Source organism: Macrosteles quadrilineatus, unplaced genomic scaffold (assembly GCF_028750875.1).
Source record: "Macrosteles quadrilineatus isolate MER2022 unplaced genomic scaffold, UCM_ALF_1.0 Scaffold_11__1_contigs__length_5352618, whole genome shotgun sequence".
NCBI classification, from domain to species: domain Eukaryota; kingdom Metazoa; phylum Arthropoda; class Insecta; order Hemiptera; family Cicadellidae; genus Macrosteles; species Macrosteles quadrilineatus.
This window is the reverse complement of record NW_026542604.1, coordinates 5,096,198-5,113,836: the sequence shown is the minus strand read 5'-3', so window position 1 is coordinate 5,113,836 and position 17,639 is coordinate 5,096,198. Positions and strand designations below refer to the sequence as shown.

Below are 17,639 nucleotides of genomic sequence, written 5' to 3'. Positions count from 1 at the left end.
TGTGTATTATATTAGGTCTGTAATTGTAATAATAGCTAATTCTATTAATCTTAACCACAATGTTATAACATTATGGTTAAGAAGATATATTAAACACATAACATATTATGTGTTTTATATATCTTCATGATCCAAAGACGTGTAAAAGCAGAGCTTCTAGTTACACATTTATGTGTCGTAAGCTACACTATCATATTTAGTTTTAATTTAAATGTACTAGGCACATAAAATGCCTATAATCCGTTTCCCATCCATACATACATAGTTTATACAGGAGCCACATATAAAGATATTGGATATTGCTTAAAGTCATTTGGACTATAGTGTTGCATATAAGAAGATGAATTAAGAAGACCCCTGAACATGCCACACGAGATGGAGAAATGCATAGTGCTACACAAACAAACATCTTACTAAAAAAATTGCATCTTGATCATGAGAGGCAACAACAAAAGAAAATCCAACACAAAGATAATATTAAGAGAACCGTCCGCTGGCACAAGACCTATCTCCTTTTATAAAGACCGTCAATTTTACGTCAACTGTTGTCTTATTGTAGAAGGTAGTATAGGGACCTCCAAGAGTTATTCTTTAAGGGGCCCTCGAGTTGATAGGCTAAAAAAACACCAACCAAGTATTCCTTTTACACAGACATACCTCACATATTGGTCTCAAAAGATGTTCTCAGAGCCCCCCGAGTCGTTAGCATTGATCATAAAGACACATGACTTTCCTTTTACACATATAATGGTGTCCCAAACAAAGGTGTCCTTAGAAGCCCCATAGTTGTTAGTCCCCCATTATACAATGCCTTTGATCTAGTATCATTAGTTATATAGGGGTCCCTGATCTTGTTTGCTGAGGGGCTCCTTTAATCTATGCTATGATCTAGTTTCATGACTTATTATGGGGCCCCTAAACTTGTTCACTAAGGGGCCTCCGGGTCGTAACCACTGTGTTTGTTAGCTACTCTTCCCGGCTTTTGCATTTTGGACTTTGGTATTTCCAACGCCAACCAAACCTGAACCCAACAGTAACAGTCACTGACCACTGCTCCTTTCTCTTCTCCCTCCAGTTGCGACTCCAGTTCGGGCGACGTTCTCCAGTAGGCGCTAGTGTCGCATACCTCTCCAGCGAGGCCACTCACCCGTTGTTGGCGTTGTTGTTGTTACCTGTTGTTGTTGTCTACACGTGGGTTCTAACTGTACTGTGCTTCGTGACATCTTGACGTTTGTGCGGTTCGAGTGTTACATCGCATTGTGTAGTGCTGTGTACATGTAGTCTCATTCGGATAACTTTTGAAAGGTAAGCTAACATCTTGATAAGGAATACATCCAGGTTGTTGAAACTTAAATGAATACTCGCCTGTAAAATATTCATGTAGGCCCTATAGTGTTTGAGTAGTTTTGACTTTGTGTTCGTACCCTGTACAATGGTATTTGGATGAAGACCGTTTAGACCATATTGAAACTTCAGTTTCATTTTTAAGGGCGTCATCAAGAGGTTTTGACAGTGAGGTGATAATGAAACTGTTGAACTCTGATAATTTGCCTATGAAAATATTATATGTGTAACGTTAATGCACATTAAGTTTTTTTTGGCATTATTGTATTCACATTTTCGGTACATTATGAAAGGAGGCGTTTAAAACCTATTGAAACTTCAGTTTGATCAAAATGTGTTATCTAGAGGTTTGTGTTGATTGTAAATATATATCTTCCACCCTGACTTATTATTCATCGGGTTCAGTTTACCTTTTGAAGGAGATTTTGTAAACCTTATTGAAACTTTGGTTTGGAACGAAATGTTTTGCCTCGAGGTGTTAATCATTTTGTCTAATAAAATACTATTCCTTAATAGTCTGAATTTAGCTATGAAAATCTATATGGGTAGGTATTGGGCACCTGAATTATGTTTAGCTAGTGTTTAATAACCCCAGTATTTAGAATTTTTTTTTATTTAAATTTCCATATGGTGAAACTTGAATTGGCGTGAAAAGTTCGTCAATATATTTATTGTGTTCTTACGAATGATGAAATAGTGTGTAAATAACCTTCTTAAACTAAAAATCAACATATTAAACTAAAGATAATATGGTTGCCTCTATGTTCAAGGTTTTTATATGGCAAATCACGTATATTTTTAACTTAACTCATAGTTTTTTCATCTATGAAATATTATATGAAAGAGACGGGTTTAAAATTGTGGCCTTATTAAACCTATGTTTGGATCTACAAATCTCGTCCTAATATGTTATTGTGTTATTGCTGGTGATGAATCAGTCTCTTAGATACAATCTGTAGCCTACTCTTATCAATAAGCGATGAAAAGATAGCACGAACCCATGTGTTTAGCCTCCGTGATGAGGCATGACCATTTACATTTCATAGGCCTACTAAACAATGAAATAGGTAGGAATTTATTTAAGCGTTTTGATACCTTTACTTTTCACTTACACTCACTAGCAGAGTACCCGTCCTTCGTACGGGGTTGGCGTGTAACACGCTTATTGCAGTTATACTCGTGCTTTGCGTTTGCAATGGAAGAGGACACGGTTTGGGAAGATTTGGTTCTTTTAACTTACGGTATGCTTACAGTACGGTTATTGCTTATAGTATACCATAGTAACACATCTACCATAACCATAATATTGGTCTGCCACTAAACAACATAGAACAGAGTAAATTACCAAATATTCGCACAATATCACAAATTATTTTTAGATGAAAAACATAACTGTAAACAATCATAGGTACTTGGGCAGTTCCCATTGTGTGTCACAGCTTTTTGTTGCTGCTTGGTTCAATTTAGATGTTGTTATAAATGCAAAAATAATAGTGCTGCATCCTGTTGGTAAACCCTAAAACCTTTTAATGCTATCATCATAGAACCAAACCTGTGTAGTTGAAACTGCTGGCAAAAATTTTTAATTCCTTTTAAATATGACTGGCAAGAAACTCTAGAGCCACTGGGGCGGAGCTCGAAAGGATCTTTGAGATAAGTGTATGTCTATGTTAATCGGGAACGTAAGCTATCATCATACTGAATTTCAGCTTAATCCGACCAGTAGTTAATGCGTGAGTGAACTTCAAACATACAAACAAACTTTCACATTTATAATATTAGTATGAAGTATAATATTGTGTCTTCGTACTGCGCAAAGGAGCTTCATTTTTTACAAAAGAAATCGGAAACCTTTTCCGTTAACTAAAGTATTCTCTATACGGGAAACGGACTTTCGGCCTGCGCTGCCCCTGACTCGGCCTGGGCTGCCCCTATTATGTGGTGTAAAGGGTAGGTTTCTCGGGAGTAGGTACCTGACCTGAGCTTGCGCTTTACCCACTAAATCCCAGGAATCTCCCGGAAATACCTGTGGGGTGGTGGACAGGGTCGTCGACACAGGAAACAGGGCAAATAGCATTGGAGCCAACCTTCTAGGAAATACATTACTATTGTATTAGAATACTGCTGTAATCTTTGGCATTAACGACTCAGGAAGTGATGGTGTCTACGGGTGGTGGATATCCGCCCCAAATAAACCTATTTTTGTTTCAAAATTTTAGATTTAAAAATACGCAAATTCTTACTACATATAATAAATCTTTTATGCTTCTTTTAATACTGTATATGATAGTGGTTTTTAGTACTGTATTATGACAAATTTAAATGTAAAATACTAGCAGTTATTTGAACTTGAATTCATTATTTCTTAGGCCGCGAACGCTAAATATGTAACAGATGTTCGTGTACAGTAGTTAAACAATAAAAAATAGTGCATTTCATCACTAGAGGGTACCTATTTAACAGTACTGTATTACGAAACATTTATATGTAAAATACTTGTAGTAATTTGAACTTGAATTCTTTATTTCGTTGGCCGCGAACACTAAATATAAAAGTAACAGATGTTTGTGTAAGGTAGTAAAACAATACAAAATAGTGCATTTCATCACTAGAAGGTGTCTATTTAACTTGACTGTATTACGAAACCTTTAAATGCAAAATACTTGTAGTAATTTTAACTTGAATTCTTTATTTCGTTGGCCGCGAACACTAAATATAAAAGTAACAGATGTTTGTGTAAGGTAGTAAAACAATACAAAATAGTGCATTTCATCACTAGAAGGTGTCTATTTAACTTTACTGTATTACGAAACCTTTAAATGCAAAATACTTGTAGTAATTTTAACTTGAATTCTTTATTTCGTTGGCTGCGTACGCTAAATTTTGGCCGTAAAAGTTTAATTTTGATACTTACTTGTTCTGTGTTATTTCACCTAATAACAACAGTACATTTAATTCCATCCAACATAATTTTTGTTGGAAATGCACAATGTTGAATTGTGTGTTCCAATTATTAAATTGCAAATTACATTAATTAATTGTTGAATGAAATGCATAGAGGCATTTAATTCCATCCAACTGAATTTTCTGATTTTGTATATAACAAGCTGTAAATTTCTTTTATTGATTGTAAATATCTACATCACTAGAAGCCTTTTTGTAGTAATTGATCATTTAAACACTGCAGTTACAAGTTTAATTTTAATATTTTGTTGTACCAATACACCAGACTGTTAATTAATATATAGGATTATATTTTAAACGCATTTTTATAACATACTTGTCTCTTGTTACATTGGTTTAGTTTTTAATTTCGTATTTTATACTTAGTGTTTATCTGGTTTTTACATAACAAATTGTTATTTACTTTCACTTTGTATTTACTTGTAAATAGGACACTAACAGAAGTTTTTTTTAGGTAAACATTATTTTAAACACTGCAGTTTTTTGTTTACATTACACCAGACTGTAATTTAATTAAAGTAGGCCTATCATTATTTTTATACTACGTATCTTGTTTAAATTGTCTGAATGAATGTACTACGAATGTACATTCAGCTGTTAAACTACAATTCACACTTTAAACTGAAACAAGAGGTTCTACCCGTGAATTCACGGGTGAACAGAAACCACCATTAAATTAATTTAATCAACTTTGACTTTATATTTCATTTAAAGGGCCCAAGTTCGAGAAATTTTCATGTGAAAGGATGTTAAAAGCAGTGGAACCTTCATACCTTACGTCCTGAGGTTGGCCGAGGTTGTACCTGAACACGCAGCTCGCTTTCACGACATCTTTAATACTTTTCAATGAAATTGCGATCTGTTAAAGATCGGTGACAACCTCTTGGAACGAACAACATACATGGTTTGTTAATCTCATAGTCATCATGGTTCGAACACCTTTAGTTACTCACTTGTAACAAACAGCTATAAATAGCTTCACTGTCCATTCACCGCGACTCTTTTAAGAACGTAAAAGTAAATAATAAAATAAGTAAACAAAAATGTAAACAAACAAACTATATTGTCGATTGCATTGGCCAGCTGTTGTTCACTAAATTTCAAATAATAACTTCCAAAACATGCAAGGCGTAGCCTTTTGAAAATCAGCCTGTGGGGCAGAGCCCTTAGGGAGTTCGTCCATATCAATACTTTTCGGCAAAATCTACACACTCTAAGCTTCATTTTGATATGCCATATGCCTATATTTTTATTTGGTAAATGGCCTTAACCGTTTACATAAAATTTGATTGTATCACTGTAATAATATAATATACTGTTGTATGGATAATATTTTTGTACTATTGAGTGGATGGATTCTTATGTAAACAAGCCTTGAAATCATATTAAGTGAGACTAATTCGTCAACGTTTGTGATTTATGAAAGCTATAGTGACAATAGGAGGATGGTGGCCCCACCTTCTGCAGTAGCCTATCTATAAAAGCTATAATGTATATACAAAACTATAATATCTATAACTAATATTATGATGGTCAATTTATACATATCCACTGTTTTTGTATCTTGAACTGAGGTGACACATATGTCGTCAAATCGTCGTTAAAATTTGTTAAAAACTGTTTAAATATACAACTTTAAGCACGGTGTTTGTAACTAAACTAGCCCAAACTTAGATTTAAATCCATCTAATACCTGCTCTTGCTCTGGAGTGCTCTGGGGCTCAGGTCCTTCTTGGAAGTACCGTACCTAATCCTATTCATAGTTTTTGGCCAGCTTGCTGTGTCAAACACCCCATATCACCCCTTCCCTACTTCCCTCTTACCCACAAATTCTTTTCAATTTACCTATAGGGAATCTTTTGGGGACAGCAGACTCAGAGCTACCCACGTTCCCTATTGTTTGTTGCGGAGGGTAAGTTTCTCATAATCACCCCAGGCCGAAAGTCCTACACTCTCTCTATACATACCAATCAGCTGTTCGGTATTACAAAACGTTGAGCCATTGTAGTTACAGATTGCAAATGAACTTACGTATTTTGTAAACATTTCAGTTATATCCTTGGAATGTATAATGTTATCAATTTACATTACAAGATTCTTTAAACCCAATCACAAACGCAAATCCTGTAACCGAGATACACCCTAGAGACGCGGATGGATTCCCAACAGTCTCGCGTTTACCTTATTGAAACTCCTTTTGCGTCTTAAAATATTTACATTTACACACTTTAGAAAAACTTCAACTAAAACTTTCTAAAAACAATCTATAGGCCTACTATGAATGGATTGCATTACCAAATGCGATGTTTTTTAGTAAATGCTCTGATTAACATTTTGAAATTATTACTATTTGTTTAGCTCTTCATATTCTCTTTACTACTATATCTTACGAATCAAGTACAACAATTAACCACTAGAATTAAAATAACATTTGATATATTTTGATAATTTTCTTACTATTCGATTTCTAAATTGAGTCTATTCAACTCTTAAGTTTTTTTCAGGAAAACTGCCTCGTCTCAATTAGGTTAATCCGAACACTCAGTAGAGCCAGAATAACGTGGCTCAGAAGAAAACAAGATTACATCCACATAAGCTTGACTCTTTCGCAGGTGTTTGTCATTAAAGAACTATATGTTACATGATATAGTACAAGTGTAAGTAGCTTAATACAGAACGTTAATACCATGTTCAAAACTTCCACAAAATATCCAACAGCATTATTTAGACTGATAACAACTTTATAAAATATCAGTTAGGTAGATTAATGATCACTTTGAGAATAAATCAGAACATTTAGCACGTGACAGTAAATGTACATAAAACCGGGGCCCATCAATATGATGCTTAATCCAGACATTCATTTTATCGCACTTTGAAAAAAAAACATTATATGTCACAAATTGGGAGTAAGCCACTGTAAATGAGGTATTGATTGCAAATTTTACAGTGCTTAAAACACTTGTCCATCTATTATTCTATACAAGTATATGCAGCATTTTATTCAGGAGTACCCGTACTACTCAGAAATACCACGAACCTTTAGCATATTATTTGATTTAAATTCTGAAAACTAGGTTCCCCAATACGGACTAGTAAGGTTTTGCTGTTTAGGATTCTTTAATATTATAACCATCTTTGTTAAGTTTTATGAGTTTATCGTGATATAGTTGTCCTTAATATTCTAAATTACTTCAAAATAAAGGGGTACGTTAATTGAATTACCTCTTAACTCATCATTAACAATGATTATACAATCACTAACAACATATTCTAAACTTCTGACACTATTTAATGTACAATGTACAATGTACAATTATTGAATAAAGATATTGAAATTAAATAATTACCTCGCTATGACGCCCTGACATAATTGCATCCCTATTTCATCCCTTAAAGTCGAATTCGAGCAAACATTTTACTTGGTTTAAACCTGTTTACCTATTCTCGAGCACTATGACGTCATTTAACTCCATGATGTAAACCTCTGTTCGCAACAATACATTGGCGTTTCCTAAACAGCTGATTTCACCAGAGCAGACGAAGCGTTAAATTATATAATGACGTGACAAAAACCGCACCGTCCCTCCGACTGTAGGAAACACCCTGGCTTTCCTCAACTCCTCTTAATTTTGGAGGGAAATTTTAAAAAGAACATTTCAATATAACATTTTTTGTTGACGTGAAAATGTTTTGAAGATAAATCAAAATCGTTAACACACATCGCGTACAATGAACGAATCGGTCTGAATTTTATTTTTGGGTTATAAAATTATTGATGCATTTGTTCAGACAATATTTGGTGTATTTTAAATTATAAAACACTGTATTGCAGTATAATACATATATCGATTTATCTCGACGGACAACTTTACATAAAACGGTGGATAAATAGTCAAAATATCAAGCTAGAAGGTAAAACAAACAATAAAATGTTACTTTTTGGTGCATAACCTAATACCGATACTTCCAAATTTATCACTTGTTCTCTGTTATCCGTTGATTTATCATGTGATGGGTTCATGTCTTATTCAACCGGAGTTGATTGGATGCTGTGCTTTATACCCTAATCTTTGTATGACAGATGGAATAATAATGCAAGATTATTTATGTTTTTAAGTTAACTTTACCTATATAGATCTCGATGTATAATCCAATATGCTCAATTTTTCCTAATTATTGAAAACCCCCGTGTATTATCTTTTTCACCACACTACGATGTGTTTAGCCGATTTACAAACGTTTATTGGGGGGCGTATTGCTGAATATGCCAGCTGCCATCGTCATTTGAGGACCGAACAGTTTTTTAAATCCCTAGGGCTGAAAATAAGCCGCCCGCTTAATTTCTTTCAACATTAATGCGTATTAAATACACAATCATTATGCATACATATAGCATTGCAATTGAATTGTTTTATTGTCACCGATGCCTAGCGACTATTTATTATTATTTTGATTCCTCAAATTATTTCTTCACATAACCTTAAAGTTGTAGTTGTGTTGACTTTTAGTGTGCATTATTATTTTGGTGAAAAGCGTATAGTGTAAAAAATGTGTGTACTGAAATGGTTTTGCAGCTCTCGATCGTTTTAGGTTCTCGACTATCTCGAGCCGGCAAAACCTCATTTTCAGCTCAAGGTACGAAATATACTATTGCACATTAGTTTTATGTGTTTATTGTTTGTGGGTTGATGAGCTTATTCATTTCGCTGTGTCAAAACTGAAATTAAATATAATTATTCAAAATTATGTTAAACATTACTTAACCTGAAAGATTTTTAATTAATATTTAGCACTATTTGAGAAGCATTTTGGCGTAGTAGGTAGTCTATTTTATTTTGCAAGGATTATTTAATTAAAGATAATCATTTCAAAGTTTCAAAAGTTTATTTAATTTCAGTTATTACATTGAGTTTAAATAATACTTCGTAAAAGACTGATGTTATACAAAACCTAAAATACAATATATTATTCACCGATAAATGTTTCGGTTCAAGCTAAACATTTTTATTTTGGTGTTAATTTAAGTGTACTTTTAACATTCTTGAACTATTATTGTTTTATTTTAAACTAGGTAAAATTTAATTAGTATCTTTATATTAAGACTAAACATTATTGCCTACAATATTTACAAATTACTTGCAAACATTGCGACGTTAAATTACTATAGTGAATTTTTTGCTCTATTATACAAGTGAATTGTCTTACACAATTGTCTACATATCAATCGATTCCTCCTTCATTAATTATTGGCCAATAGCAGATGCCATTTGTTGATTGGTCTATTGTGAAATGACTAATGGTTATGAGGTCCACTCTTGGCTTTGTGCGCTTTATAAACGAGTGATTTGTAGTGGAAGACAGGCAATAAATTAGTCTCTAGTATTTCATAGGGGATCGTTTATGAATTCAGCGAACTTGTCAGCGTCATTAAAAACTGGTTTAAATCACCCGCTTTCGAGTGCATTTAGTGGGATGAGTGACTGGTTCGTTGGTAGACTCATCAATTTAAACATCTGGGTCAATTATTGGTAATCCGAATGCTGAACATCCGATTATTAAGTATCAGAAACCTCGGTTCTGCTGGACCTAGAATTCCTCATCAATTCGGACCCAATACGGGCTATTTTCTAAACGGCTATTTGACAGCAGTTGGCCAACCAACAGTTAATGCAGCAGCAGCTATGTTAGGAACGCCGTCTTGCAAACAATTCAGATTTATGCACATATGACTGTGTGTCAGTAGTTTTCCATTTTTTTGTACGAGGGGGCTTTTGCCAAAATGGTCCATTTTAGTATAGCTCAAAACTTGTTTTTGAGGTTAAACACAACCTTTTTTCAAAGATTATGATTGTTTAAAACACTTATGAGATGAATAAATTAATTTACAAAAATCTTAATTTGGTTATTGGAGATCTTTACGTTAAAGCGCGATTTGCCTACCTCAATCAGGTTACAATTATCACAAGTGCCTTAATCTGTTTAATCAATTTCCTCAACTCGTGCTTACCGTATAACAGGTTGTTAAACATTTAATTGAAGGATCAGCTGTTATTAAATTACAATTAATTCACATTTTAACAGTTTTAAAGCAAGTTGGTGAGCATCACTACTTCTTTGCAATTGAACCAAATAAATAAAACGCTAGGGTGCGAAGCCCCTGAAGTTTAGCTACCATTCATTACTCCGCTTGATCATAAGCTCACAAGCTAAGCTAAATAGTAAAAATCTCTAAAGAAGGACGGGCGAAAAAGCGCTGTTACAGAGAGGCCCCATATTGTATTGAGTATATAGAAGATATTATATGGATGCATTCAGAATTTACTATTCAAGTGTTTTCCTGTAAAACGACATTTTACCATTGTAACGGTGTATTTAATTATTTCATTCCGGACTTATCCATCCGGTCTAATTGGGTCTCCATTCAGACCGAATAATTGAAAGTTCAATGATGTGTCAGCAATTTCCTGACACAGACAAGACCTATGTTTGTATTGTTTCCCTATAAAAAGAAAGAAGGATTTGGTGTTGAAGTAAAAAATAAAATGAACCCTAAAATCTTTCAATGAAAACCTTGAAAAATTCGGATGAAAACTTATAAATTAGGGATCCGCTGTGTCACTATAACGTCAATCAAAAAGATTGGCACAAAATCGTTAAAACGTTTATTAGAAAATAATTCAGACCAGGTCACAAATAAAATAAATTTCAAAGCAAAACGTCAAAGGTGCGGGAATTTTAAATATTGACCGATTGTATCAACTTGTATATTCAGAGTGGCGGAATTGCAATTTGGTTTTACAAATCCAATAGGATAAACTCTCCGGAGACAAACAAACGTTGTTTTTTCGCTCAAAGAAAACACGGCTTTATTGACAGATCGCGAAGTTCACTCCATTACTGATCCGTCAATATTTACATACAACATAGTGATTTGAAACAGCTGCCGTTGTTTATCAAGTCAATAACTAATTAAGTAGTTGTTGTAGCATTGCAGTGAGATCAAGCAAACACTATCACGTCTATTAGTGATGTTCTCCAATAGGTAGTGGGTTTTGTTTGTGTCGTTTGGTGTGTGTTTCGTGATGTTTCAGTCCAGGGGCCCATTTCATAATAAACTACAAGTTACAAGTTACAAGTTACAACTTGTAGCTTGTAATTTCCATTAGATTTGCATTGGGCGATCAGCTGATTTACTAATAATATTAGTTTGTACTTTATTATGAAAATGGCCCTAGGGAGCCGAAACCCCCTGGACTGAGGCTATGGCCCCAGGGAGCCGAAACCCCCTGGACTGAGGCTATGGCCCCAGGGAGCCGAAACCCCCTGGACTGAGGCTATGGCCCCAGGGAGCCGAAACCCCACTGGACTGAGGCTGTTCTACGACCATGTCCTCTCCAGCCAGTTAAATCGTTTGGTTGTAGCTCATTAACAATAGCCAAAAAAGCTTTGGCTATGAAGCTAATTTCTATCAATCAATAATTCAAACTACCCGCATGCATGGTTGTTACTGGTGTTTCAAGCGCGGGACTCCTTTATATGTTATAATACTTTAACGGACTGGTACGTATGTCACAAAATCTGGCTGTATTTCCAAAATCAACAAAAACATGGCAGAAAAACACACTCCAACAGATTCACTCCGCTAAAAAAATTATCCCTTCATAAACATTATTTTTGTTAGTAACTAGCAACTGATTCAGTATTATTCACGTTTCAGAATTGTTTGCGCTATGATTAACAAAATGTCGTTCACCAGATTGTAGATTGTCGTCAGCTGTGGAAGCCAAATTGGAGATATGGGCATGCACGGGTAACTGTCTGTTTTGCTCGTATTGTATTCTAATGCGATCAGTACAGAATATCCCTGTTTGTGTTCCCGAGTTCTGAATCCTGTTTTGTATAGAATATTTGTGGTTTGTACATAACGCCATAGGGAAAACTTTTTTGTAAAATATCGCCTTTTTAAAAATTTTGAAAACAACTATGTTTGAGAATATTTGCGTTTTACTTGACAATTTAAAACTTTTTTTTTCGAATTTTATAACTTTGAAACGCTGCGCCAGCATTGTATATTTCAAACCTGTTTATATCCCACTACAATTTCTTTTGCAGTTTTTTACGTGATTCGCAATATATATTTTCCACTGTGCACAATATTGTTACTAAATCAATCATAGTTACGTAGTTAAACATGTTTTAAATTTTGTTTTCAATCCCATTTATTAACCTAATTGTTAAAATTACTGTAGTTATTTTAACGCTTTAGAAAATGTATTCTTTGAAATTGTCCTTCTGTCTTTCATTGAGTGATGTGTGCTAATTCTTTGAAAAATAAATGAACATTCAAGATTTAGAATTGATCCAGGACCATGATTTGTAAAACGTTAAGGATTATCCTTCCTGCTCTAATGTGACAACCATTAGTTGACCGCTGTCTGGACAGCACGATCGTCGATTATTACAATATTATTCAAGGAAACGTGATTTTCAACGCATCGCCTATGAAGCACGAATAGGTTTTATCATTATAACTGTAAACGCACAGCAATGTCAATCTATTGAGGGTGGACAAAATTTTTGTACTGATGAATGTCTTTTGTCTTATTTTGCTTGGAATCCTGTTATACACAAAATCCTAATAAAACATCTTACAATGGTTTGCGTACTGTAAAATGTTCACCGTTCCTAGTTTAGCTGGATTTAAAGATTAAATTTATGTTTCAAACTTGATATTTTGTGTTTTGGTTTTTAGTAACATATGAAAGAATGTTATCAATATCTATTATATGGAAGGTTGTCTATTAGGCTGCAAGGACATCCAACGCTAAAATTACCTATCCTGTTTTACACTCTAGATAGGTGAACAAACACCTTAATTTGAAAAGTATTAAAGTATTAAAAATGTATATCCTCTCCGAAAAATCGTGCCTCAAATAATACCGTAAAGTTTATTGCATTTTTTGTTTGGTGGGATTTGAACCCATGACCTCCATGCACTACCTGGAGTTGGGTTTTCATAGAAATGATTAATGGAGTAAGAATCAGTTTTGAAAATGTCAAGCAACCGCATACGTTCAAGAACTAGTGTAAATAAATGTAGAAAAGATAACCTGTTCACCAACGTAATTGTTTTATTTTCAACCGCTTCGTTAGATAAAAAACCCACCTTTGGGACAAATTTAATTGCTATTTTTTACATCAGGTTAAATATCTCGATGGGGAAAGGTAATCAATTTCGACTCAACCGTCCAATCCCCCAGCCCCATTGGGAAAGCCATTGAATAAACAAAATCGTTCTGTTCCGATTCTATATCAACCTGTGTTGGAAATGTGCGTTTTCTGCTCTAGTGCTCGAAAATTTTTAAAGAAATCGTAATGAGTACGTCAGTTTTAAACGTATATGCCTACTAAAGTTAAGCCACATTATTTTAAATGGATCGTTTTACCTGATACTAATCCACACCTATAATACTTGAATTATCTATAATACGTGAAGCCTTGTTTTGTGAACACTAATCCTCCATTATTTGTGGACTAATTTCAACGTTTGATGTGTCAACAAATTCGTCTGAATTTGTAGTTTTGCAATAAGGTTAGAATTTAAAGATTCATTGAGAGGGTACGAGGCGTTCTCAAAGGTAGTTTTATCCAATAAGTATTACCATAGATAAAACATAATCTTACCATGTCAAAAGTATTACCTTTGGTATTACCATTACCTATTGGATACAGAGAACAAATGTAAACACAAAAAACAGCTGTTTATAAAACGAAATTCAGCATCTTTTTCGGGAGTAAATATTGATGTTTGTAACATTCAGGAGGTTATAGACCAATGCAAACAGTTATTCAATTTTGTTGGAAGACTTGGAAGTGTAGAAAACGCCTCGAGTTCAAAGAAGAAGTATTTAAAACGGGAGGAAGGGACAATTAATAAGGGATCTTATGCGATGAAAAGAGTATAAGAAGAGAGGCCTGGTCTAACAGTAAGGAAACTTAATACACACTTAATTGGAGTGATGAATAATATTTGCCAGTTCTGTTATGCAACTTTTGAAGTAAAAGAATGCACAAAGAATACATACATGTGTTGTCACGGTGGTAAAGTAAACTTGCCTGATGTCAGATCAAATGAATACATGCAAGAAATGTTTACTGGTAACAGTTATGGGTAAGTCGGGACACATTTGTAGAAAACACACAAAAAATTAGGCCAGCTTCTGAAAAAATTGTTTTTAAATATTTACTAAGATGTATACAGGTAATGCGGTTTAGTTTCTTCTTATATTCTGTATCATTATTTTATAGAAATAGACAAACTTATCAATTGTTTGTTTTCAAAGTTTAATAGACTACTTTATTCATGAATAAAATATATCTATGTCTCAGTAAGAAAAAGGGTAACTTTGTTTAGTTTCTGCTCAGTACGCGAAGTAAAGGAGTTAATTTCGTTCAGGAGCTGTGCAGGTGATGTAGTTTTATATTTACGAAGTACTGAACTACATCTTACTTCCCAGGATGGGTAATTTGAAAGGGAATGAGAGCATTAATGTGAAACAAGAACTAGGAAGGAGAAATATACGAGTGTGTTTTCACGCAATGTCGAGAATTGCGTTATTTGGTTCACATACGCCTTTGTTTAGATTTAAAAGTTGAGTTTTACGTAACAAACAAATCTTGTGACATTTAATAAGTGGTGAGAATATAAAAGAAAGTTTTCTCTATGAGAAGTTGCATGAATCGTACATAACACGTGATATTGTACTTTATTTGGAGTTACCCAACAAACTTATAGGAAACGAGCTGGTCTAGAGGTAGAGGCGCTCGGTACTTGAGTCCCCTGGTTCAAATCCCGCCAATCACCAATAGATCTAAGTGATGATACCGAAACTCATAGGTCTAGACTGAAGTAATGTAAAAAACAATTCCGGGCTAGATCCTAATGTCCTAGAACATAAAACTCAATAAACTCTTTGTTTAATAAAGAGGAAACGCTTTTATGTGTTTAATGGGCGTTAATAGGCAGTAAGAATTAATATTCTATTTATCAAACTGTCAAATTTAATGTTTATCTTGGATGTGAATGGTACTTAACGTACCGATTTGTTTGAGAATTATTCCTTCAAAAACGCCCTGATGGACCATTTTTCTAGGCCCATTCTATAAGATATGCATATATCTTACTGCTGCTTACATAAACACAGTCAATTCCAGTATAACTGCACCAGATGGATTGTAAAAGAAGATTTGGATAAATGACTTTGAGCAGAGACCTCTATTAGAGTATACTATAATTTTCCCCCGAGCAAAGCTTGGTCCCCAGGTATTATATATTTATCAGAGCTGCTGTTATCCACCTGATTAACAACTCATATTTTATTTTATTTTTATTTGCAGATGAGCGACTTCGAGCGTATAAAACGCGGGTGTTTGAAGCGCGGAGAACTATGGGAAGACCCCGAGTTTCCCGCCACCCAAACCTCAGTGTTCTACCATCAGACTCCGCCATTCCAGTTTGTCTGGAAAAGACCAAAGGTAAGTCTGGAAAGACTTTCCAAACAAATTAATCATTCGGTAGACATAAAAAGGGCTAGTTATGTCCTTCTTAGGCTTAGCTGAAATTGCCCTTTCCATATGTAGTTAGTTTTCTATATTAGGAGAAATTTGGTGTATTTCCAATTTTAAAAAATATAGGCATCAAGATTTAAAAGTTACTGATTGTAGCCTTTAAAATTTTATCTCAAGTTTTCACTCGGAAAATGACAAAAGACAGCTTGGAAAAGGTCCTCGGACAAGTTGTGACTATCATTATTTCCACCCTTTAAGGTAGAAGCTAAATTATAAATGGAAAAATAATTAATTAATTAACTGTCGAGCAATTAACAAAATTGATTGGTACAAAAATCTGAATTCTTTTGTTTAGGTTGCTAAGCAACGACAACAATGCGTATGCGATCGGATTAAGTGTTTCTAACTCAATAAATTAACAACAGAATCGACTGTCGGCCCGTCCGGCATAACTGTATTGTTCATCAAATAACATTCCTGACTCAACTGATAAAATTTATTGTGTTAAAAACTATTTTGTCCACCAATGAATCTTGACGGAAAATGTCCGTTTCAATTTCTTAAATAGCATTTTTGTTGAGCTACCAGAGAAATCAGTCATCTAAATATAGGACCTACGTTGATTCTCAAAGACAGAGGTGAAACAAAATCAAAGTCATCAGCATTATATGTTTATAATATTGCAATTGCCTAAACATTATTCGCAATATTTATTAAACTGTAGTAATACAGTTATTGTACAGTAATTTCCAAAGTGTGGGAACACGCCTGAAAATAGTGTTAACAAATTTCTAAATTTATTATGATTTGAACTAATAAATTTTAAAACTCAATTATACTTTCCTAATTTATAACAAAGGACCGTTCGATCACGCGTATCTCATCTGTGCACTGTCGTCATTAATCAACGGGTTATTAATTGGTTGAATTTAATAACGTGTCAACGTTAAGCATATAGTGATGAGACAATTTAGAACAATGCTTAACAAGAAATGTTAGTTCTATTCAAGAGGTTTTTTTCTAGGTTCTAGCTCGGAATTGGTTATAATTAATAGCTTCACAAAGAAACATAATTCTTGTTTTTTTAGCTGTAAATTGTTATTATTAAAATATCTTTAGTTTTGGTAATGAACTACTTGAAACTATTGTTTAGTAGATTTCGAAAAATTTTAACGGAAATAAATATTGTCTTTTTTCCATTTTGTTTCCGTGGAACTCAACGCACATTTCTCACAAAGCAACAATTCAAAACTTACAAAACATAAATAATAAAACAGGAACAGACTCATAGTAATCCTAGGAGTCTCATGGTTATGAACTCATTGCAAATGTATTGAATTAACCAACATTAATGACAATACTTACGATTATATGAAAGAAATTTGTAATCAAAACGGCATTACCGACTTATTGTTTTATTCCAACTCGCAAGGAAAGAAAGCTATCTAAAAAAGATTGGGCTAGTATACGTATTTGTAGTAAATTTTTAAAAGATAGGTAGTCTGACATGTTTGTGTTGGGCCAGCAACAACATTCTATATTCTATGATTCTACATTCTACCAAGGAGGAATGTCCAATAAAAGCTCCGAATACACTGCAGTATATTGAATGCCTATTGTGATAGTACACTAATTTGAACCCTCTACAGTAAAGGGAATTTTATTTGTTACTTGAGTTCTATCAAATTCGTGACGTATCAACGGTTTGTAAAAAAATATTTTTAACACAACTACTACACTGGTGAAAATATTTGCACTTT

General features: G+C 34.0%; 1 protein-coding gene across 1 annotated transcript in view; it reads left to right on the top strand.

Moving 5' to 3' along the window:
• Positions 1–1,179: 1,179 nt before the first annotated feature.
• Positions 1,180–17,639, top strand: part of LOC129004823 (calpain-C-like) — an 82,860-nt gene continuing 66,400 nt past the window's right edge. Inside the window, exons 1-2 of the mRNA XM_054433468.1 lie at positions 1,180–1,305; positions 15,709–15,846. Of these exons, the coding sequence (XP_054289443.1) occupies positions 15,709–15,846 (138 nt within the window). The 5' untranslated portion in view covers positions 1,180–1,305. The remainder of the gene's footprint in view (positions 1,306–15,708; positions 15,847–17,639) is intronic.